The 23,935-nt window shown below is 43.5% G+C and overlaps 1 protein-coding gene across 1 annotated transcript in view; it reads left to right on the top strand.

The window, feature by feature from the left end:
• Positions 1 to 22,302: 22,302 nt before the first annotated feature.
• LOC134529132 (protein phosphatase 1H) overlaps positions 22,303 to 23,935 on the top strand; it is a 70,378-nt gene continuing 68,745 nt past the window's right edge. The window contains exon 1 of the mRNA XM_063362901.1: positions 22,303 to 22,711. Coding sequence (XP_063218971.1) covers positions 22,473 to 22,711 — 239 coding nt within the window. The 5' untranslated portion in view covers positions 22,303 to 22,472. The remainder of the gene's footprint in view (positions 22,712 to 23,935) is intronic.

Below are 23,935 nucleotides of genomic sequence, written 5' to 3'. Positions count from 1 at the left end.
CTTGATAAAAAAAAATTCTAAAAAAAATCATGCATTTATTATGTTTTTAATAATACTTTAATAAGACAAAAAAATTTCCAAATTTTAAATTTTAAAAATATTTTTCCCCATAGAACAGCCTTAATGAGCGGTTTAGCGGGCAGCTTCAACCTGTTAATTTTTAGTTACAGTGATGCGCGAGCATCTAAAAATTTCACTCTCATCATTTTTTCATAACGTGCCTAAAGAAGTATAACATCAAAAAAAGTAAAGTAAAAAAAAAAAAAAAAACCTATCCCCGAGATATGATCCACGGCCCTTCAGCACATTGACTGCGCAGTATAACCACTGCTCTAACAGGAGGTTACGAGGAGAATGTTTATTATATTGGTTGTAATACCAAAATAATGTTTTTTTTTAAAAACCTTGGTTTTACTCTTTACTATGACTATTTTAGTTTTCCAAAATAGGTTCCATGGTAATTTCACTATCATAAAGTTTCATTTGGCATACCAATACGTTTGGTATGTCCCCTAATGTGGGGTTATGTCACGGTCTAAGAAGGGGAGGTCTGGACACTCGCCAGATAAAAGTGACCACTTACTGTCTCCATAGTTCGTTCGACGTCCGCTATTCAACTCTAGCGCTAGGTGTCTTGCGGTGGAAATATATCATTAGGCGTTATGATGATTTTGTCAATTCTCGTGAAAAACAAACAAGAGGTAAATAATATACGATACAACGATAGTTTAAAATCATCGCCGGAGGACGCACAGTAACGTGATAATCGGGCATAGGGCCACATTTCCGCAACCTAATTTGTTAATGTCTATAAAACTTTAAAAAATACACTCGTTTAAAAAGGTAATTTTTATGCAAATTACTGGAAATATCGCAATGCCGTTTTGCAGAATGATCAGGAATCATGTAAGGAAGTAAAATAAGTTTTGTTTTTACTTTTTTTATTTCCATGGTGGCCCTATACTCCATAATTACAAACGTAGAGAGTTACGACAGTATTTGATGCACTGCAATGAATTTTAATATAATTACACTATATTTTAACATTTAAAATTAAAGGCTGAATCAAATTACATAACTTGGCTGATTTACGTATTTGAATAACAATACCAAACCTGCATTTTCAATACATTATTTGCTACACAAATAAGTGCCATCGTCAATGTTTCGTGTCTCATGTCAAGTGTTGACGCTTCAGCTTGGGTGCATAGTAGGGACGTATTTTTTTAATTTTTTTTATTTACATTGCCTTACAATATCCAAATAAAAAATATATACGTTTTTATAAGTTGTCGAAAACAAACAAGACGCACATACACAGCAAACAAAAATAATTTTGATAGCCGCATGAATGCACAGGTATTGTAATGTAAATTACCGTACAAACTGCTATTACTCCTAAACGAGTTTGAATTCCGTATCTGTTCCGTTTAAAGCACTGAATAAAAGTATTTTGGGATTTTTATAATTTTTTTAAGGAAGAGATCGCACTCGTTTTGCAAATTTTGTATTTTAATAAAAAATGGTGTATTGTCAAACTACTTACAAACAGGTATTATCAGGGTTGAGCTGGTCATTAATAAAATTCGATATCATAAATTCCATTTTTAAAAAAGTTGGGCCTATACAAAAATAAGTCATCTTTAGACTACATTCATACAAATAATAAAAATTAACTTACTATTCCAATGACGTTTCCGAACTGATCTTTGTGTTCCTTTTTTTGTGAGAATGTCGTCTTCCACAAAATGTTTTTCGCATACATAATGGGATCTTTTAAGTACAAACTTGTCTCATGGAATTGCTTTCTGCCACAATTGCCTAACATTGTCATCATTGGGAACTCGGAATATTGCAACTTTCTCGTCCGACTTTGCCTGATAATTTGTTTTGCACCCAGGTGCAACATAAAGGTTAGGCATTTTCACAATTAAAATAATATACGCTTATTCTCTTTACTAACAATCAATGCTCCTTGCTCACAATGAAGTTCCCGCCAATGCCAATGTGGAAACTATACTTCGTAACCTAATTGACCTAATTTATGAAATAATTCCCAAACTTATAAAAAATAAACACATCCAATTTAATACTGTATCGATATCTGGAGATTAATGCATTTTAAACATTTAAATGAAAATTTAAATGATTATTATGTTGAGTTGTTCATAACAACAAAGCTTAAAATACCACCGCAGAACAACCAGCGCTTCACGTCAGATGGTGGAGCGGAGCGGAACTACGGAGACATTAGGTGTGCCACTTTTGCATGCTGGCCAGGTTGGGGAGTGTCCAGACCTCCCCTTCTTAGACGGTGGGTTATGTTCATAAACGTGGGTCCGCCATCTTCCCGTGAAAATGTCGTCACATGGTGCACGCGCAGCTTCAACCTGTTAATTTTGTGTTACAGTGATGTGCGCGCATCTTAAAATTTCACTCTCATGATTTTTTCATAACGCGCTTAAAGAAGTATAACTTCAATAATAATTTTTTTTCTTTGTTACAGGAACTCACATTTTTAATGCAAGAGTCAGTTTCGCGAAAGGAAAGCATTTTCTGTGAACTTTTAATTTAGGGCTCAATACCCCTTAATATATATGGCAACGCTGTCCATAAAATAATTAACCCACTTGAATACTTTAAACACATTTCTTGAGACATTAGCTCACAATCCTGATTATGAAGGCATATATGCAGACGTGTCTGAATCTAACGACTGAGTTGGAGAAGGATACTTTGACAAGTCGTCGTATTAACGTTCAAGTCACCATACAAAAATTCCCATTTATTTTAATGAGAACTTTAGTTTATATTAAGCATAGGAAAATAAAGCCGGGTTTACGATTGATTTACTTAAGAATTATAACTTAACATCGAGCACACGATTAAGTCAAAACTACATTTTTCAGTTTATGATTGACATAGAAGTCGTTAATTCTAACCATAATCACAGCACAAAACACATGGTCGGCCATTGTTCAAAACGGAGAAGCAGGTTTGAAATAGGTTATAGACAAATGGGATATATATTTTTCGAAATGGATGATGATTATAAATGACAAATATACGAATTCTAACCCAAAATACTGCCTCGCTCGGTTCAATAATAAGACATAAACTTCCGGTTGAAAGGTTCCAGTTTGTTGTGATTGGTCGCTTCCCTTAAGTCTTAACGAAAAATATAAAATATAACCATTTCTGTTAAGTCTTAAGTCATCATATGGTTCTCACACGACCCGTCAAAATTCACACACGACAATCATAAACCATTCCACTAGTTTACATAGAGTCATATGGTAAGTACACGACTAAGTCTTAAGTCTTAATTCTTAATTTTCAATCGTAAACCCACCTTAACACATCCTATGATTATCTCAGACTCATAAAGTGCAATGCAAGCAATCACATCTACCAAACCTCCGAAGGAACTGCTGAAGTGGGTCATACGGGAGATAAAACAAAAATTATGTGAAGCCCAGAACATTTTGGGATAGTTAGAAGGCAAAGGCAAGAAAACTGTACAAAAAATGGAAATGATGTACAATGTTTACTCCTAATAATCATACAAATAAATAATAAATAGAAACTTATATGGGGTGATTATGTCAATACACACAAAACCTCATGTAGATGATAATCAAGAAACATTTTCCTGAGAAGTGGCTTTCAGCCTTTAAATTAAAACAGGCTTAGTACCAGCCTGGTACATCTATACTGGTTGGTAATTACTCACACTGCAATCTTCAATTGTGGAGCACACACGCCTTATGTTAATTGAATTTCCCCATGTCAGGGAACGCACAGCACAGTTAAAGCCTACATGGTTAATGCAAACAATAATGCAGTTCCCCATATGCTTTACATCTATAATATTTAAAGGTCCCAATCAACATTTAGAATTATTTATGGACGACTTCATTGCAGTTTAAAGATTTAATACACATAATTGATACATCATCCTTAAGAGTTCAATAGCAATAGTAAATGGATCTCAAACTGGAAGAGAAGTAAGAACTTAAACATCCAGACCTGTTGTAAATAATTGTAGTATATAGGTACAGTTTTTGAGTTCTCGCCATAAGCACTAGCAATTTCCCCTCCTGTAAAAGTATCGAGAGACGATTTTATAGGAAACTGTTTTTGTGAGTAAATAAGTAACGTTTATTTTGGTGTCAAATGTACGAATACAATTTAATTCTCAAATACATTTCGATACTAGGCATGTATGTGACTGCACAAAAGATATATTATGAACAATGGGGCTCTGTCTTAAATCCACAGATGTTTCCCAGGGTGTCGTCCAGTGAAGGTATCGACTAATCGCAGGGGGATCGGATGTGGGAGACACAAAACAAAGATTCAGATATTAAATATGTTCACTTGTACCCTTACTGTATTCCCAGTGCACAAAAATGCTCCCAAACCCTTAGATAAAATACTGCTAGTCCCTTATTATTAGGAATGGATTTTGGTGTTCTATCCTTGATTTGTCTGTTGCCCAAACTTCAGCGTATATGCAGAGGTCACTTTATCATTGATTTTGTCGAGATGGTGGACCGGCATTTGGCACCATTAACTCGAATATAGATACTTTCGTGAACATCAGGGGACGTACCAAGTATATTGAAACTTTATGGTAGCGAAACTACCCTGGAATACTTATATTTTTTACACTTTAATAGTCATAACAAAAAATATTTGCAACTTAAAATGTACTTGAGAAAATTAGAAATGCAGTTCCGTTTTTGTGCGATGGTGTTGCTATGTCTAAAAATTTTCCGTAACAGTTGTATCGATGGATGCGAAACCTCAGTTAAAATGCCATAGAATGTTGAAACAAGTGCAGGGAACCATTTATTAAAACTGTTAGGTACCAATTTGTTATCGTACCGGGATTCAGTTTGGATACATTTTGGAGTATGGCCCAGTGGGTTAGGTTACGGTTGTATCCTAACAAGGCAGTGCTCATTCGCTACCTTAACCGAATGTCTTTGAATACTGTACTTAGTAAGGGGTGACCACGGTTCCAAAGGGAAGGAGCGAAGCAACAAAAATAGGGTAGAAAGCCAAATAAATCACTGTTTAACTTAAAGTTATATATTCTCTCATATTGTTTTGGGAAGACTTCTCTGATATTGGCTTATCGCCCGGGTTTCATGAGCAGCGAGATACTACAATGGCTCAGTACATGTATCACACTAATTATAGTTGAACCAGTGCTAGAACACCAGTTACAATAGAAACTACAATTTCGGAATCCACCTGAAGAGACCCGTCGTTTACCCACTTCAACAATTCTTGACCACTGGGTTCTCTGTGCCTTGCCATTTACCTTCCTCTGAGTCTGTGGTGGCTTAATGCAACACGTGTGGGTCATGTGCCTGGATAAAACCCAAACATGCGTTACCCACTCCATCCTCTCATCATTGTCGTGTTCTTGGTCAAGTTAATTAGGCCTGGCAGGCGTGTTGTAAATATTTATGTTTAATCGTGCGTAGTGGTGTCAGGTGTTGATACTATGTAGTATTAAAACTAATTAATTTAATTTTGTTAAATTTTGTTTCGGCCACCACCACGTAAATTCTGGTTGGCTGAACATTTTTCGTAATTTTGAGTGAGACTTACAGTTGACGACGTACCTCCTCTTTATTAAATAAAAAACCCGGGTCACAGTCCTGTCCGCGGCGCAACACTCCAGCCATGGCCCTGGTAGTGCCACCACTCGCCACCAGATGGCAGTTGTAAATATAAAGAGACAATGTATTATAGTTATTTTATATATGTTATTATTGTAAATATTTAGGTAGATTATTAAGTGTATATTGTAAGTATGTTTTGTAGATGTGAAAATAATATTGTAAAATGCAAAAGATCAAAAGAGATAGAAATATGTAAAACTCTAACACAAACGATTGTAGACGAAACGTGTATAAATTGTGCGGGCTAACAAGCTTAGACAGCTCTTCTCTCCCAGCCAATCTGGGAGTAGAAATACCACTGTGAGCTTTCCTCTCTCCCAGCCAATCTGGGAGAATAAATATTACCTCAGTCAAAAGTGGTATCATTGGCTTGAATTCCTTAATATCCTTTCCTCAGCTAGCGACTCTTCGTGAGACTGTGGGCTTTCCTTCTCTCTCTCCTTCTCTCTCTCTCTCCTTCTCTCTCTCTCATTCTCTCGCACCTATCCGCTAGCGACTCCTTGCGAGACCGCGGGCAATCCTCTGCTAGCGACTCTTAGTGAGACCGCGGGCTTCCTTCTCTCTCTCTCTCATTCTACCTCTCTCTCTGCCCACCCATCCGCTAGCGACTCTTCGTGAGACCGCGGGCAATCCTCTGCTAGCGACTCTTAGTGAGACCGCGGGCATCTCTCTCCAACTTCCATCCTTTCCGCTAGCGACTCTTCGTGAGACCGCGGGCATCCTCGCTTCTACACCCAATTTTCCTGCTAGCTACTCCTTGTCAGCACGTCCTCGGTCAGCTGCACTGGGCCGAATGGTCCACTCCCGCCTCAGAGTGTGAGGCTGCTCTACCCAAGAGCTGGCGCCGGGCAAACAACACAACTGAACGACCGAGCGACGTCCACCCCGTCTCCACAGCTTCACCAGAGACGAGGCCGCGACATTTGGAGCCCGAACGTGTGGCACTCCATCATCGAGACTACCAGAGTTCAGGAACAGTCAGCAGGATTCGGCGACCCGAAGTGTGTATATTCACTATACAAGTGTAGAAGAAGGTGTGCAGGACAAAACTTGTAGAAATTCGCGACACAATGCTACCACACAGACTGACAACCACAGGCGAAACAGGTCAACCACCAAGGGACTTGGACCTAATGACAGGAGAGGAACAGTGGCACAACACATCTGAGTGCAAACCAGTGAGAGCAGAGTTAGCAATGGGTACCTTGGTTTGGGATACAATAGCAACACCAAGGCCCACACAGGCACCAACACAGAAGGCAGGGACAAACCTCATAGACTGGGAGGTACTTGCAAGCCCAGCAGTGCAACCAAACGTGCATATGAGGCGGACAGCTACTGCAACAGGACGCATAGTGCTACCAGAGTTCAGTGGGCTAGCGCATGAGGACCCATGCGAGTTTGTGCAGTGGTGTCAGGGACGGTTGACACAATGCGGGGTGCAGATAGAAGAATGGACCCAACGCACGAGTGAACAATTACGCGGGCAAGCTCGTGAGTGGTGGAACCTGTGGGGACGCTATGACATGCAGTGGCAGGAGTTCGCTACCCGCTTAACACGGCGTTTTGACGACTGCATGGCAGTCATGAGCTGTAAGGCTCGCTTCTACGGCGAGTCCCAAAAGGACTCAGAGTCAGTAGAGCAGTTCGTGGCAAACAAGCTGCGGCTGTACCGGCGCATAGCCCCGGGTGAAGACCCCGAGCAAGCTTTACCAGAAGTTACAGCATTAATACGAGAGGAATTGCAACCATTCCTCAGGCCATACTGCAATGGGACAGTAGAGGACTACGTACGACAGGCAACAGCTACAGAAGGCAACCTACGACACCTCCTGGGACGTCGGACCGGGACAACTATCTCCGAACGAGGACCCAGACATCAGGTTGGAGCACCTGCAGGGACAAGCAGGGCCATACTGCAGGAACGTCCATGGCGGACAGCAACACGGGCGATCGAGGGCCCACCTGGTGGGACAGGCCAGAACATATCTCCAGAATGGCGGAATGCAGGCAATCGGCGCGATGGAGGCCGACCACCACAGTGCCGTCTTGGATGCCCACAGGGCACGTATCACTGGCATCAGGACTGCCAGAGACACCAACAGCGACAACAACCAGCGGGAAACGGGCAGTAGGGGGTGTAGGACCTACAGACTTACCCCCCGCGCCAACCAATCCCCTGCTGCAAGCCACAGAGGACAACATTGAACAACTGGGGCAGCTCACCTCGCTAGAAAACCGACTGATGCGGATCCCCATTACCCTGAATGGGAGACAGACTGCCGCACTTATAGACACAGGGGCGAGCCATGTGTTCGTCGCCCAGCACTGTGTACCACCCGCAGAAGTCACACCCAGACGCTGTGCCCTGCGCCTTGCTACGAACACTGGAACAGGGACAGCTATTGGAGATGCCATCATCACAGTGGGTATACGCGAGATGGTGACCCAAACTCCAGCAGTCGTCGTAGAAGGGCTCAGAGAAGATTTGGTACTTGGACAGCCCTGGTTGGTAGAGCAGGATGCCTTGATTTCGCCAGCATCAGGCCTGGTAAATTTAGGTAAACGTGAGCGCCTGGCAGTATACACACTAGGAAGCATACCACCACCCCAGGAGGAGCCCACAGGGTTGGAAGACCTGGACAATCAGGTACCCTCCGAATATCAGGACGATTTTAGGCGACTTCTGTGGGAAAGACGAAGCATCTTTGCCACTGCAAATCCCGTAAAGCGCACCACAGTGTCCGAGCACAAGATTCCTACTGCACATGACAAACCCATATATGAAGCCCCCAGAGGATATGGGTTCCGGGAGCAACGGCTGATACGAGAGCAGGTGCAAGAAATGTTGCGAGATGGGGTCATTGAGCCATCAAACAGTGCTTATAATTCACGCATTGTCTTAGCGGCCAAGAAGGATGGAACCATGCGGTTCTGTGTGGATTTTCGCCCGCTGAACAGGGTTACGATCAGTTCCCCTCCACCACAGATAAGCGTAGAAGAAGCCTTGGCAAGTCTAGGCAATGCACGGGTATTTACAACTCTTGACTTACGCTCTGGCTACTGGCAGGTGCCAATCACCCCAAGCCACAGAGAAAAGACAGCATTTACTGTACCCGATGGCAGACGCTTCCAGTTCTGTGCCATGCCATTCGGCCTCAAGTGCGCACCAGCCACATTCCAAACTATGATGGTCCGCGTACTAGAGGGATACATCGGCCAGTTCGTGGTGGCCTACCTCGACGATGTGATAGTGTACTCCGAATCCTGGGAACACCATGCACGCCACCTGTCGCTGGTCCTGGAACGGCTAGAAATGCACCACTTGACCTGCGCCACCCAGAAGTGCCACATCGGACTAAGAGAGGTTGAATTCTTAGGACACATGGTGGATGCTGAGGGCAACCGACCCCACCCGGCACACCTAGCAAAGATTGCAGGGGCAGAACCCCCCAGAACACGCAAACAGCTGCAACGGTTCCTGGGCCTCGCCAACTGGCTACGGAACTATATCGCAGACTTCGCCACGCTCGCAACCCCACTGACAGACCTGTTGTCACCTCGACAGCGCTACCAATGGACCCCAGCTGCTCAGGAAGCACTGGACAATCTGAAAATAGCCTTCTCCAGATGTCACACACTGTCCCGAGTAAATCCCGAGAGTGTGCTGTATGTTCAGACAGATGCAAGCGCCGACGGTGTGGGGGCAGTGCTATACCAATTGGACCAAAAGGGAGACAGGTGCATCATTGATTATGCTAGTGCCAAGTTTGGACAGGCAGAAAGGAACTACCACAGCAATGAGCAGGAGTGCCTAGCTGTGGTATGGGCACTTAAGAAGTACCGACCCCACCTGGAGGGGAGGCCATTTGTGCTACGCACAGATAACCAATGTCTCACATGGTTACGGACACTTCAGGGACGCAAGAGCAAGCTCGTAAGGTGGGCCCTGTTCCTACAATCCTTCGACTTCCTTGTCGAACACATCCCTGGGGTAGAAAACCAGCTGCCGGATGCCCTGTCACGAGACCCCGATGAGGACTCCCACCTGGAAGATGACGTGTCATGGGAGGAAATACTGCCACCTTCCCATAGGGCACACGACCACAGGGCAAGTGACACGACCTGTCGTCTGCTCACTGTGGGAGAAGATGATGACCCACCTCCAGCGGACCTGATCGAACTCAAACAACGGGTTCTCGACGCCCAACGCACCTCCCCAGATGCTGAGCGTCGACGAGCAAAGCAAGCAGAAGGACTGGATGAGATATGGACCATGAGAAAGGGCATGTTGTGTACAAAGGGGATAGGAACCAACCAGGAGTGGCGCATCTATGTACCACCAGAAGCACGGGAAGCCGTTCTGCGCTTCATGCACGATCATGACCTGGCAGGACATCCAGGAGCGGACCAAACCCGACGGGCAACCAGCCAGCACTACCACTGGCCCGGCATAGCCCGGGACATACGGGAGTATGTAAGGACCTGTGAGAAGTGCCAGGAGCGAAAGGCACGGCGGAGTGATGGGACCGAGCAGCAGCAGCCGCGTCTCCCCACTACCCCATTCCAGTCCATCGCGTTGGATGTTATGGGGCCATATCCCCATACTGCCCGAGGGAAGAGGTTCCTGGTGGTGGTCACGGACCTCTTCACACGATGGGTAGAAGCATATCCTACCAGTAACATCCGAGCCAAAACCATTGCAAGAATCCTGCAGACGGAATTCTTCCCACGATGGGGATACCCCAGGGACCTCCTGACAGACAATGCCAGCCAGTTTATCGGAAGGCAGTGGCAAGAATTATGTCAGGCATGGCAAGTGGAACACCGGACTACGCCGGCTTACCATCCACGAGCCAACCCAACGGAGAGACGTAACCAGAAGCTGAAGGTCCAAATGCGCATACGTCTGGGGGACGACCATACTACATGGGATGAACACATAGCGGAGGCCCTGTTCTGCATCCGCCGCAGGACCAATGCAGCCACAGGGATGTCCCCCGCACAAATGGTCCAAGGCCACAATCTTCCCATGCCCGGCGAATGGACAGCCCACGGAGTGACAGATGAAGGCGAAGACCCCGAGGATCGCTGTCGGCGGCAAGCGAGTGAGCTAACAACAGCGCAAGAACACCAGAGGGCCTACACTCAGCAGATAACCCCGCAGACCACACGACAACCACCGGAGCTACAGCCTGGTGACCACGTGTATGTCCGCACACATCCCCTGTCCAATGCAATTAGGAACTACTGTGCTGGACTGAGCCCCAGGTGGTCGGGACCACACCGCATCCTGAAGCAGCTGAGTCAAAGCACTTATTTGGTGCGCCGGGGTAGACAAATGCGAAAAGTACACCGGGACCACATCCGGAAAACAGCACTCCCGGAAGAGGGCAATGCCATGGAGGACCCTACTCCAGATGTGATAGGACAGATGCCGGACAACCACCGATCTGTCACACCCCAAGGGATACAGCATCTGTTCCAGGGAACACCGAGCCCAAGGACCAGAATGGAGAGGCCTGCAGAAGCCCCTGCCACGACCCCGAGGCGACAGCACCGGAGGCACCCAGCACGAATTCTGATCCTTGATGTCACGGGGACACCAGAGGCAGGCGTAAACACCACAGAGGAGCAGCCCCTGGTGACAGAACCAGATGACATTGAGACAACAGAACCACCTTCCCCTACCCGAGGCGGATGGGGACATGGAGCCTCCCTCGCCGATGCCGAATTCCGGGTAAACGTGGAGGAACCAGCTGAGGACAACCAGAGACACCGCCGACGACGACGCCGGCCCCCACTGTACCTGGCAGATTATGTCACCGGCCGCGAACTGGCCACACTGGTGAATGGCGACCCAGGGAGTCCGGAACCGGCGGGCCCGCCCTGACGCTCCCAACTACGAGGAGAAAAGGCATCATGCGCCTGCTGGAGGGCGCGCGGACGGTCTAGACCCGGGTTTTTCCAGGGGGGGGGGGGGGCGTCTGACGTCGTACCTCCTCTTTATTAAATAAAAAACCCGGGTCACAGTCCTGTCCGCGGCGCAACACTCCAGCCATGGCCCTGGTAGTGCCACCACTCGCCACCAGATGGCAGTTGTAAATATAAAGAGACAATGTATTATAGTTATTTTATATATGTTATTATTGTAAATATTTAGGTAGATTATTAAGTGTATATTGTAAGTATGTTTTGTAGATGTGAAAATAATATTGTAAAATGCAAAAGATCAAAAGAGATAGAAATATGTAAAACTCTAACACAAACGATTGTAGACGAAACGTGTATAAATTGTGCGGGCTAACAAGCCTAGACAGCTCTTCTCTCCCAGCCAATCTGGGAGTAGAAATACCACTGTGAGCTTTCCTCTCTCCCAGCCAATCTGGGAGAATAAATATTACCTCAGTCAAAAGTGGTATCATTGGCTTGAATTCCTCAATATCCTTTCCTCAGCTAGCGACTCTTCGTGAGACCGCGGGCTTTCCTTCTCTCTCTCCTTCTCTCTCTCTCATTCTCTCGCACCTATCCGCTAGCGACTCCTTGCGAGACCGCGGGCAATCCTCTGCTAGCGACTCTTAGTGAGACCGCGGGCTTCCTTCTCTCTCTCTCATTCTACCTCTCTCTCTGCCCACCCATCCGCTAGCGACTCTTCGTGAGACCGCGGGCAATCCTCTGCTAGCGACTCTTAGTGAGACCGCGGGCATCCCTCTCTCCAACTTCCATCCTTTCCGCTAGCGACTCTTCGTGAGACCGCGGGCATCCTCGCTTCTACACCCAATTTTCCTGCTAGCTACTCCTTGTCAGCACGTCCTCGGTCAGCTGCACTGGGCCGAATGGTCCACTCCCGCCTCAGAGTGTGAGGCTGCTCTACCCAAGAGCTGGCGCCGGGCAAACAACACAACTGAACGACCGAGCGACGTCCACCCCGTCTCCACAGCTTCACCAGAGACGAGGCCGCGACACAGTTTTCTAGTCAGTGTTAATTGTCGTACCCATGATTTTCTCCAATGAATCATTTCCATCTGAGTACCTTTTTCTGTGTTGAGTAAATATTCTGGTGTAAGCAGGGAGGGCAGAATTCTTCCGTGTTAATGGGATTAATAATTTCACTATGTATCTACATCGCTCGACATGACCATAAAAAGCGTCAGAGGATTCGGGGTGGCGGGGGCGGGGGGGGGGGGGGGGTTAATAGTAGAAATGTATTCCCCACTTCGATTATAGGAAACCATTTGTAAAATATCAGTGAGGGCAGTTATTTATTTTGGGTAATGGAATGCGATCGGTTACAATGCGTACAATTTCAATTGCACGAGAAGATGTGTCGCCCATGGCTACTTCTGCAGAACCATATGTCAGTGGATTAGTGTCAACAAAAATGTGAATTTTTTTTAATAAGTATATAAAAATTTTCTTCTTTTTAAGGTAGGTACCTCCCGAAAAAATTCCTGTATTTGCCACTAACCATACACTTATGTAGGTATGTTATATTTGCACGAGCAAGTAGTAAATCTCCTATCTGGATCATTCAATTTTGCGATTGTATAATAAGGGTGTCCCATGTTTAGCTTTGTGTTCTGCTTGATTTTTCTCTCTAGTAATTGTATCGCTTTCTTTCTCTTTATTCATGTCCATGGCCGAGGCCATAATCATGTGTTTTTTGGGTCAACTCATTGTTCAACTCTATTTATAGTTCGGTTTTTTTAGTTGAATTTGTTAAATATGTATAGCATCTTTGAAATTTCTGGGATCGATTATAATAACGCCTATAGTAAATGTTTTACTGTGTGCTGCTCAATCTAGCTCCATTGTTGTTATGTTTGATAACATGTCATCCAGAGAAAACCTATAATTTAAATCTTTACTTGGTGTAAAATCTTCTGATTGAATTTTACATTAATGTACTCTTGTGATTAGAATATTTAATTTACAAGTTGAGTAATTTGGGGATGTTATATTTCTTGAATCAAGACTTCTAAAGCTGGTTAATTAACTCTGATGCCATCCCCGCTGCCTGTCCTAAAATTATTATAATTAAATTACGTTAACTAGAATTTGGTCTCGAGGGCGGGGTTCTTTGCCTCGTGGCTGCAGGCAGGGACGCATCTACAAAGGGCCCCCCCCCAGGCTGTTTTGGTCACCCAGGATGCCGTAACTATTGAAAAACACACGTAAACGTAACTGGTTTTATTGCTGTGTCACACGATACAGTACTTCACCTTGTACAGTATGTTTTCACGTGACTGGCCGTATCATCGTCTACCTTCTCATCTCCGCTCTCACGGCCCTCGATTGGCGGTACTGATTAGTGTCTGGTGGTGTTCCAGAAGACTACCACATCGAGGGGCGCAGGCTATCTTGAGAGTGACGGCAACGACGATTAAGACACGGGCGAATTTAGCGGTTAGGAAGTGGTAGTCCGGATGATGAGTTACAACGAAAGTACACTAGTCACTGATTAAGGAATTAAACAAAACACTGAAATTACCATTTACACATGGCTGATGGCGAACACTAACACTAACACTTAAACCCGATACTAAGATTTACTCAGGAACCGGAAAGTTACTTTTAAAATGTAACTCAGTTACAGTTACAAATACGCCATTGGAAATGTAACCCTGTTACAACTACAAGTTACACTACTGAAAATAAACTAGTTACAGTTACAGTTCTGAGAAAAGTAACTGTGAGTTACTTTAACAGTTACTTTGTGAAAAACTAAAAATGTGATACGTAATATTGTTATAATTAAAAGCTAATAAAACATATTGTGTTTAGTAAATATATATGTTTATTTAAACTGAAAATTTTTTAATAGGTCTTAAATTACATTGAGTAATTAGTTCACACTACAAAATTGTTCACAGCACCACACAACAAGCACTTCACAATAAGGTTATTTTTATCACTCGACCGAACTTCGAAAAAATTAGAATATGAAGGCCACGGCAACAAAAATTCTGGACTACTTTCTAGGCTTCTCGATTCATTAGATTCTGTCATTGCTTTCGCGCATGTGCACAGGTAGGTTAATTAATTAAATAGCACAGCAGTAAACCTGCATGTCGCAAATATTAAATAAATGACAATCAAAATACGAGCGCAGGCTAGCCAACAGCAGTTTTACAAGTACAAGCAATACCATCGCAAATAATATGCTTGTCGGATTTTCGTTCTGGGATTGAAAAAATCAACAAATCGTTGTTCGTTCAATAAGAAATACATTAAAAAAATGTAACGCAAGAAGTAACGACAATTACCGTTACTTTAAGGCAGAAAAATGTAATTCAGTTACAGTTACAGTTACTGAAAACTTAATATCCTGCGTTACCACGATCGTTACCATAAAAAGTAACTGTTACAAATAACGTCGTTACTAGTAGCGCGTTACTTCCAGTCCCTGGATTTACTAAAAGAATGTCCCGGAGCTCAGGATGATACTAGTCTCTCCCGTTCAGGGAAATTACGTGATAAACGATGGCTCGTCCTCGTGGTGGCGTGGGCCACATTAAGCTGGGTACGGGCGCGGAGGTACCTGACGTGGTAACTCACCCGCGACCGTGGCACGTCCCAGGAATTGATGCATTATACAGTCCGTGGTCGCTTTAGGCGAAATGCCACCCTGCGTGGGCAAAGTTCAATTTCTCCATACGGAGCGATGAAAGCGTGAAGCGCAGGCACCTCGGCGGGCTGCCCAAAAAAACACTATGAATTACGTAGAACACTAAAACGACTCGTAGTCGAGTCACACATATTTATTGAAGAACCATACGACATGTCTTACGGTCGGTTTAGGGCCGGCCGTGGAGCAGATGAAAAAGGATTTGGAAATATTACCTATTGAAGCTACATGCTGATTCTGGCGCGAAAAGTGGAGGCTCCACGTGCGCGGAGCTGCCGGCCCTGGTGAGTGCTGGAAGGTTACTGACGACTCTCCCTGGCAACCCGGCCAGGGAGGGGAAGAAAATCCGCGGGAAGCTACGGAGCGCGGGAAGATGATGCCAGCCAGTTTTGTGAACCAAAAGCGTTTACAATTACATTTATAAATTATTAAGAAATATTTGACATATTAAAAGTTTTAGTTCATGTTTGTAATTTAAATTGCATATGCACTGAATCCCCTTTTGCGCATTGCCACACCCGGCCGGGCGCTTTGTATACACAGCCGGCTGTGACTTACGTCATGCCGTTCGAGGCACTGCTCCCCCCTACACTATGTTACACGCGCGGGCGTGTTCGTAGCACTGGCCCTAATTCAGGTGTTGAGGACACATAACGGCCTGTGCTCCCTCTGAGAGCACAGGCCGTTATGTGTCCTCAACACCTGAACCAGTGTCAGTGCGACGAACACGCCCGCGCATGCAGCATAGTGCAGTGCCTCGAACGGCGTGACGTCAGTCACGGCCGGCTAGGTGTACAAAGCGCCCGGCCGGGTGTGGCAATGCGCATAGGGAATCCAGTGCATATGTAATTCAAATAACAAACACAAACTAAAACTTTTAATAAGCCTAATAATTCTTGTTAATTAATTAATGATATTGTAAACTCTTTCCGTTCACAAAACTGGCCGGCATCATCTCCCCGCGCTCTGTCCTTTTCCAGCGGGTTTTCTCCCCTCCCTGGTCGGGTTGCCAGGGAGAGTCTTCAGTAACCTTCCAGCACTCACCAGGGCTGGCTGCTCCGTGCATGGGGAGCATCCAACTTTCGCGCCAGATTCCACATGTAACGTCCATAGGTAATATTTCCGAATCTTCTTTCTTCAGCTCCACGGTCGGCCCTAACCGGCCGTACGATATATCGTACGGTCCTTAATTAAAATGTGCGACTCGACTACGAGTCTTTCACGAGTGATACATAAATGATAGTGTTTTTAGGCAGCCCGCCGAGGTGCCTGTGCTTCACGCCTCTTTAACTCTCTACAGAGAACTTGTACATTGCCCACGCGGGGCGGCATTGCGCCTAATGCGGAACTGAACTTCAGAACGCATCATCACCTGGGACGTGCCACGGTCGCGGACGAGATACCACGTCGGGTTCCGCCGCGCCCGTTCCCAGTTTAACGTGGCCCACGCCACCACGAGGACGAGCCTCGATTTACGTAATTCCCCTGAACAGAGGGACTGAATCCTCCCCGAGCCCGGGACTTGCTCGTAGTAACTTTATTGTTAGATTTCAGTGTTAGTGTTAGTGTTCGCCTTCATCCTTACGTACGTGTTCAATTAAGTGTTATGTGTAATTTCCCATTCAGTCATTAGTGTACCTTCCGTGTTACACACCGTACGGACTACTACGTGCTAAGCACTAGACTTGCCACTCTCTCGAATCATCGTCACCGTAGCTCTCAGTCTAAGGCCACACTGAACAGAAATGCCTGGCGGGTGGAGGGTATCGAGACGCCTGGCGACCAGCGAGGCAGAGATATTACCTTTGTTGACGGGTGAAAGTGGCCGCACCGGAAACATCCACCCTCGACTCTCCAGTCTCAACCACCTGGCGGGTCGCCTGGCGGGTACCCACCCGAACAATCCTGTTTGTTCTTCTAGCCAGCCATCCAGGCATTTTACTGCTGCACTACGACTGCACTACAGCATGGAGGAACTTATTATAGCAGCTATGTACAAGCGTAAAGCTATTTGGGATCCTACCGATGGTCTCAGGAAGAATTCAAAGATCTTGAATGCATTGTGGGCTGAAGTAGCTCAAGAAGTTGGAGTAGATGGTAAGTTATTAATCTACAGTACTCGGGATGTATGAGGCTGGAAAGTCCATAGTTCTATTTGTTTCACGTAATTTGTGTTCTGTTGCAGAAAGCTATTAAAATGTAATTATATTGACACACAAGTACCTAATGAAATAATATTAAGTTGTTATGATTACTTTACTCTTTACTTTCCTATTTCATTAAGATAATTTTTTACAGTATCTTTTACAAAACGTCAGTAGTAAAAGATATATTGGAGCGGAACATTAACGTTTGTATAACTACCATTTAATGATAAAACAGTATCATCTTTATTCGTATTTTAATTTACAGTGTCAAGTACAATTTTCTTTGAACATACATTGCTCCATATGTCTGTTCTGCAATGTTTATTAAATTGTAATGCCTGTTGACTTTGTTTTTAACTTACCCAGGCCATTGTTATCACTTCAGCCATTAAATTTCAAGACAAATACTACATAAAATAACTTTAGCCCTAATTGAATCTTAAAAGCACAACAAATTATGTAACTGAAAAGTTCAGTTAAGATTTTGGTTTCTGTTGTGTCGGCGCACAATGTTCTGTGGGAGAGCATGATCTTCCTGCCATGGGACTAAACCCACGCCAGTGAAGTAATCCGTTAAGTGATATCTGGTTCTTAATGCTGTTGTGGTGAATCGGTGATGTACAGGCTGAAAGTTAGGGACACCGCGGCATACATTTTCTGGTACACATGCAATGTATACATCATCTCTTTCGTGTGTCAGAACGAAGTTATATAGAATGCAAATAGCTTTAATTATTTGAACAGCATTAGAAACAATCGTTTCAATTGCCTTATTTAACAGTCTCCACTTTGCAGCCATGATGCCAAATATACATTCAACACTATTTCGCGCACGACTTAACCTGTAGTTAAACACTCTCTTCCGATCATCTAAATCTCTTTGCGGAGAAGGTCGCATCAGGTATGACAATAAGGGGTAGCCTTCATCTCCTAACAAGACAAATGGAACTGTCCTATTTGTAGATGGAAGAGGTCTGCATTCTGGCACGTTCAGTTCTCCAGCTTCAAGTAAACGGAACAAATTCGACGATCTAAAATTTCCTCCATCACTTTGTCTTCCCGGAGTGCCAATGTGGACAGCAATAAGCCTTCCATCTGCATCGACTACAGCCTGCAGTAAAATTGAAAAGAACTGTTTATAACAGTGGTACTGCGATTCACTGTTGACAGGACACTTTATTCTTACGTGTTTGCCATCTATGCACCCGAAACAGTTGGGGAAATTCCATTTCTTTTCAAAATTTTCAGCCACAGAAAGCCACATTTCTTTTTTTGGGGCGGATAGATAATCATCTTTTAAAATATCCCATATAACTTGGCAGGTGTCATGGACGATCTCAGCAATAGTTGTCTTGCCCATCTTAAATATCAATGCCAACGAACTGAAGGACTCCCCGGAAGCCAGATATCTAAAACACATAAAACAAATAATGTGATAAAATGAAAAGCTAATATAATAAAAACATAGACAAAACTTAATGCATTCTAGCTCGTAAGAATTTTATTCCGAATGTTTTATGTTGTGTATATTGTTGATTATTTAATTTGGTGTTGACATTTTATGTTTGACTTATTATGGAATTTTCCTGAACTATTTGTAGGTACTTTCCATTAGAATAACATGAATATATGATTTCTTAAATCTTTCTGAAATATAAATAAATAATACCAATGATAATGGAGATTTTGATCATAGATAGCACCTGAGAATGGCAAAGGCCTAGTAGCCGCAACAGTTTGACCAAAATACATTTCTGTTTATATATGATGTAAACAACTAATATTTGTGAGCTGGGTCGACACTTGGGTCGACATCAACCTTATTCTCCAATCCTGGTGCGCATGATTGAAGCATACACTGAATGTTGTAAATTCAGTGTATGTTTTATTTTTACAATATATGAGGCATGGGCATGCTCGGCCAACTACAATAAAATTTGGGGGCAATAATAGATAATAGTTACACAAAATGCAAAATGTGCTTAAATAACATCTGCCAAATAGTAACAGAGGGTACAAGTTAGGTAGTGTCTATGTTTTCAATGGGCTTGGATCTAACTGTCGTCAGCCCATATTGTCAGGGTCCCATCTCCGACAGAGGGTTGGAGATGTGGCGGATGTCGCTTGGTCGCTTTGCTGATGATTGGATGTTTGCTTGCCCGGCACCAGCTCTGTGGAAAGAGCAGCATCTAACTCTGTGATGGGAGGGGAAGGACATTACATTTCGAATCTATTGTGCCGAATCAGTGCTACTTTAGGCACGATTTTTTTTTATTTTCTTAGTTTTACAAAATTTTAAATTTTTTTTTATAACTTTAATTTTCCTCTTTCGCCCGCTGCTTTCACCCCATCCAAACTTGTTCGGTCGAGTGTACCGGCAGGTAAGCTTGTTGAGCAGTATAGTGCTCTCACCACCGTTTCCCACCAAATTTGCTGGGTCTAGCCGACTACAGGGCTATCATCAGCAACGGTATCCACTGGCCGTCGCGTTTCGTCACGAGTTTAGTGCTACGCGTGACGAAAGTAGCCGCCCTAAGCTTCCCATGGTCGCCTCCACCCCTTCTCGGAGGTGTGCTGAAGTTTGTTGTCTCTAACACATTTTGGTGTCCTTTTTTCAAGCTCCGCCGCACGTCCCGACGTCTGGACGGCGAACTCTCCCAGGGCAGGTCATTCACCAGACATACCCTCCACCCCGTTCTGGTCCACAGCAGTCATCGGCCAGCCGTGGCAATGACCAACTTCAAGGCCAAAAATCTCCCCCCTTGCAAAATGGCGGCCACCAAGTGCCGCAATGGTCTCTGCGAGACTCCGATCCGCATACCCACACCATCTATCGGCGAAAGGACGAACCAGCTGAGAGCGAGAGCGCACTACTGACCATCCTATCCCCACCAGGAGAAACAGTCGACCTCACACTCTGTCGATAGGTCGCCGGAGCCCTTTTTTTTTCTTTCGGAGCCCTTCGGAGCACTTCGGGTTTCCCGATCCCCTCCTCCAGAGGAACAGACGACCGGCCTTAATTTTAAGTTAGCGTCCCGGCGCCATTTCAGGGTTTTTGAGGGCAGCTCTCGTCCAGCGCGCATCTTCGCAACAGGTCGCAGTAACGACCAGCAGCTATCGTGATCCGCTTTCGGCAATAATGTAGTTGCTTTCTGAGCCAGGCCATGTCGCCTAGATTTTTTTAGTTTTTCTTCGTAGCTGCCCAAATAGTTAAGTTTAACTTTAGTTTTTTTTGGTTTTCGGCATAATTATTTCTTCTATGGCTACCGCGACCTCCCGCGCCGCGCGTCCCCAGATCACCCCAAGGGACAGCCACTATCTACTTCACCCTGCCAGCTAAGGTAAGCTGCACTTCGTCCCACACAAACCTGTTAGGTTGCCTTTTTTTGGGCTTAATTTCGCCCGGCATAAACTGCCTGCTCTAATCCAGGTGGATTATTGGTTATAGGCAGGGTTCCAGAATCCCAGAGGGTTCCAGAATCCCAGAGTACTCAAGAATTCCAGAGTGCTTCAAGGACCCCAGACCAGTTCAAGATGGCGGCCCAGTTCCGGCGCCACATTTTGCACCTCAAAATGTAACTCGTGAGCCTCTATAACGGAGTCTCCCTCCATCTTTCGGCACCCCTCAAAAAGAAGTGAAGAACAGCTTTATAACTCCGCCAGTTTTAGGACGTTTTCCTTATTATTATAAAATATTGTATTTTAAACACATATATTTGTTTTATGAGCCTGCGAGCTCAATGTTCCTAAACAGTTGAACTTAGTATAGCATGAAATGGTGTTCCTCCCCCCCCCGGCTCACCCCCTTTTTTTTATATTTTATTCGTTAGTATACTCAATGTAATGTATCAAAAATAAGAATCTAACATTGTTACCAGTTTTGTTTGTGATGGCTGTAATGCCGTAAGATATTTTCAAATGTAAGAAACCGGCAATGAAAAAGATACTAAACTACTAATCAACAGTAAAAGCCTCTAATGAAACCAAACCATACGATTGTTTTCATTTGCTGCTACTTGAAACCACAATCCACGTAACCTTTCCTACTGTCAGGGAGATTAATTTTAAATTGTGTTTTGTAAGTGGGCTGTGCCCCTCTGGCAAGTCCTTTTAGATAATTAGCCTGACGCTTCCACCGGACATTTATTATTAATAATTATGATTTATCCTGAGCACAGCACCACGATTACACTATATATGGCTATGTGTTTGTCAAACGTAGCTGCGGTCAGGATTAGTCTATAATGTAGTCAAGGTCACATGAACTTTTAAGCTGGTTGATAAATATATGGGTTTATTCTCCTTTATTATATCAATTTGGGGTTACCAGATACAATAATTTAAAATTTTCTCACGGAAAAATACGCTGACATACATAGGATGTCATGACGTTGTATTTATTTTGCTTTCCGTCAGATGAAAGTTATTTTGACATATTACGTACATACCAGCTGTTCGCGATTGTAAACAAATGGCCGCCATCTTCTTACGTGAACAAACTGGCCTCAGTTTTTAGAGCTAATGCTCGATCTGTAACTTTCTCTAATCTCTGAGTTTCATAGTATCCCTTTTTCGTAATTAGTTTCGTTCAAAGTTTCGAATACCAATAACTCCCTCTTTTGCCAGCTATCCTTGGATAAGCTTTTGCTATGAGGTTGATGAATTTTTCTATGGTTATGATTTCATGAAAATATTCTTCCTTACTCTACGGTTTTTTTGTGTATATACGTGTTTAATATTACTTAAGAGAGCTAATGATTTTTTTATAGTACTATAAATGTTGGCCATAATATTTTATTCTATTTTGTGAAATAAAAACTGCGTTAGGACGGTCAAGTGGTTTGCATCACCAGTACTGTATTTACTCTATGGTTAGCGTATTCAATGAACAGTTGAAAAACACGTGTAAAGTTTTAATAATATAAACAATGTAAATAGGACTTCGGACGCTTAAGACTATTTTCATCATATTGTTTGTGCTTGTCTAAAAACTTTGAAATGTTAAATAGGTTCCGTAATGCGTTTATAAATGTTGTGGGTGGAAGTTTGGATCCACTACCTGTAACATCAGGAAAGACTTTTGACGATGTGATTTTGACACCGAAGTTTGCATATTCTCGACCGCATTTTTTACAATTTAACAGTGAAGAAATACAAGCGTCAGCTGATCATCACTTGAGACCTATTATAACTCCCAGGGATATTTCCAAATTGCCTTGGAATAGTGGTTATGCCGAGTAAGTACTACAGTTAATTAAGCCAAAATAGAAAGGACCTTATTTGAAACATTCGTTTTAACCTACTTTCCTCCTGTACCGTTCAGTTAGTACTTACTTACTTACTACGTCAAGGGACGGGCTTGATATGTAAGTAATAAGTATGGTGGATAGTTGACAGACTTAATGTTTCCGAATGTACCGCCTTGAGGAGAATTTAGCCTAAAGAATTTTTCAGAAAAGTATACGTTAGGTCACCAGCCATTTTTATTGACCTTCCGAATAGTTGCAAGTATTGTTACAGATTCTCAGATTTAGCTTTTTGGTAAAGGACGAGTCACTGTGTCATTGTTGTCTTTGTCGTTTAATATTGTTTAATATTCTTATGAGATGGGTCAATTAGAGTAGAAAAACGTTTTGGCCCCGGCCGTAACTTACTGACATTAAAAATTCCTTTTTTTTGACAGCTATATTTCTACAGATCTTAAGAACCACGTGACCAAGTTGTAGCTTGTTGCAATTAATCAGTAGGGTGGTGACAACAGGATCAGGGATATCTCTCTTGGGATCAGTGTCGGCTACACCACTTAAACACAACATAATTGTACATTGTTGTAGTAGTTCATAATTTTATGGAGCAGTTATGTTAAGTTCATTAAAAATAGTGTAAAATATTGAGAATAGTGGGCTGGATTAGGTTAGCAACAAAAAAAACTGTGATTATTCTATTTTCCGATACCATAATAATACTTATGTTAACGTCGCATACGTCATTACCACCCCTACTTTCTTTCGGGACAAGAACGGGAATATGAGGGTTTTGGGTGGGGAATAATAAAAACACTATTTTGTGCGTATTTCATTTTTTCTCTATTATGCTTTCTTTGGTATCATGAACTAGACTATAATCCCTCCCCCCAGCACTATCTATTTGTCTATTTTGAGATACTGAGGTATCACAAAATAGAATAGACCTGGTGGAACTATATTGTACTTCATGATACTGATAAATTATTATTTCAAAACTTCTCACTTTAAAATAATAATATATTTGTATCGCAAAATATAATAGACCGGGTAGGACTCTATTCCACTTCATGATACCGAGAAAATATGATTTTGAAAAATTCACTTAAAAAAATTAAATACAGGTATCGCAAAATAATAAAATAGACCGGGTGGGACTGTATTCCACTTCACGATACAGAGACTTCATTATTTCGAAACCTCTCTCTTTCAGAAAAT

Source organism: Bacillus rossius, chromosome 2 (genome assembly GCF_032445375.1).
Source record: "Bacillus rossius redtenbacheri isolate Brsri chromosome 2, Brsri_v3, whole genome shotgun sequence".
In the NCBI taxonomy this organism is placed as follows: Eukaryota; Metazoa; Arthropoda; class Insecta; order Phasmatodea; family Bacillidae; genus Bacillus; species Bacillus rossius.
The sequence above is the reverse complement of the archived record's forward strand: the minus strand, read 5'-3'. Positions and strand labels throughout refer to the sequence as shown.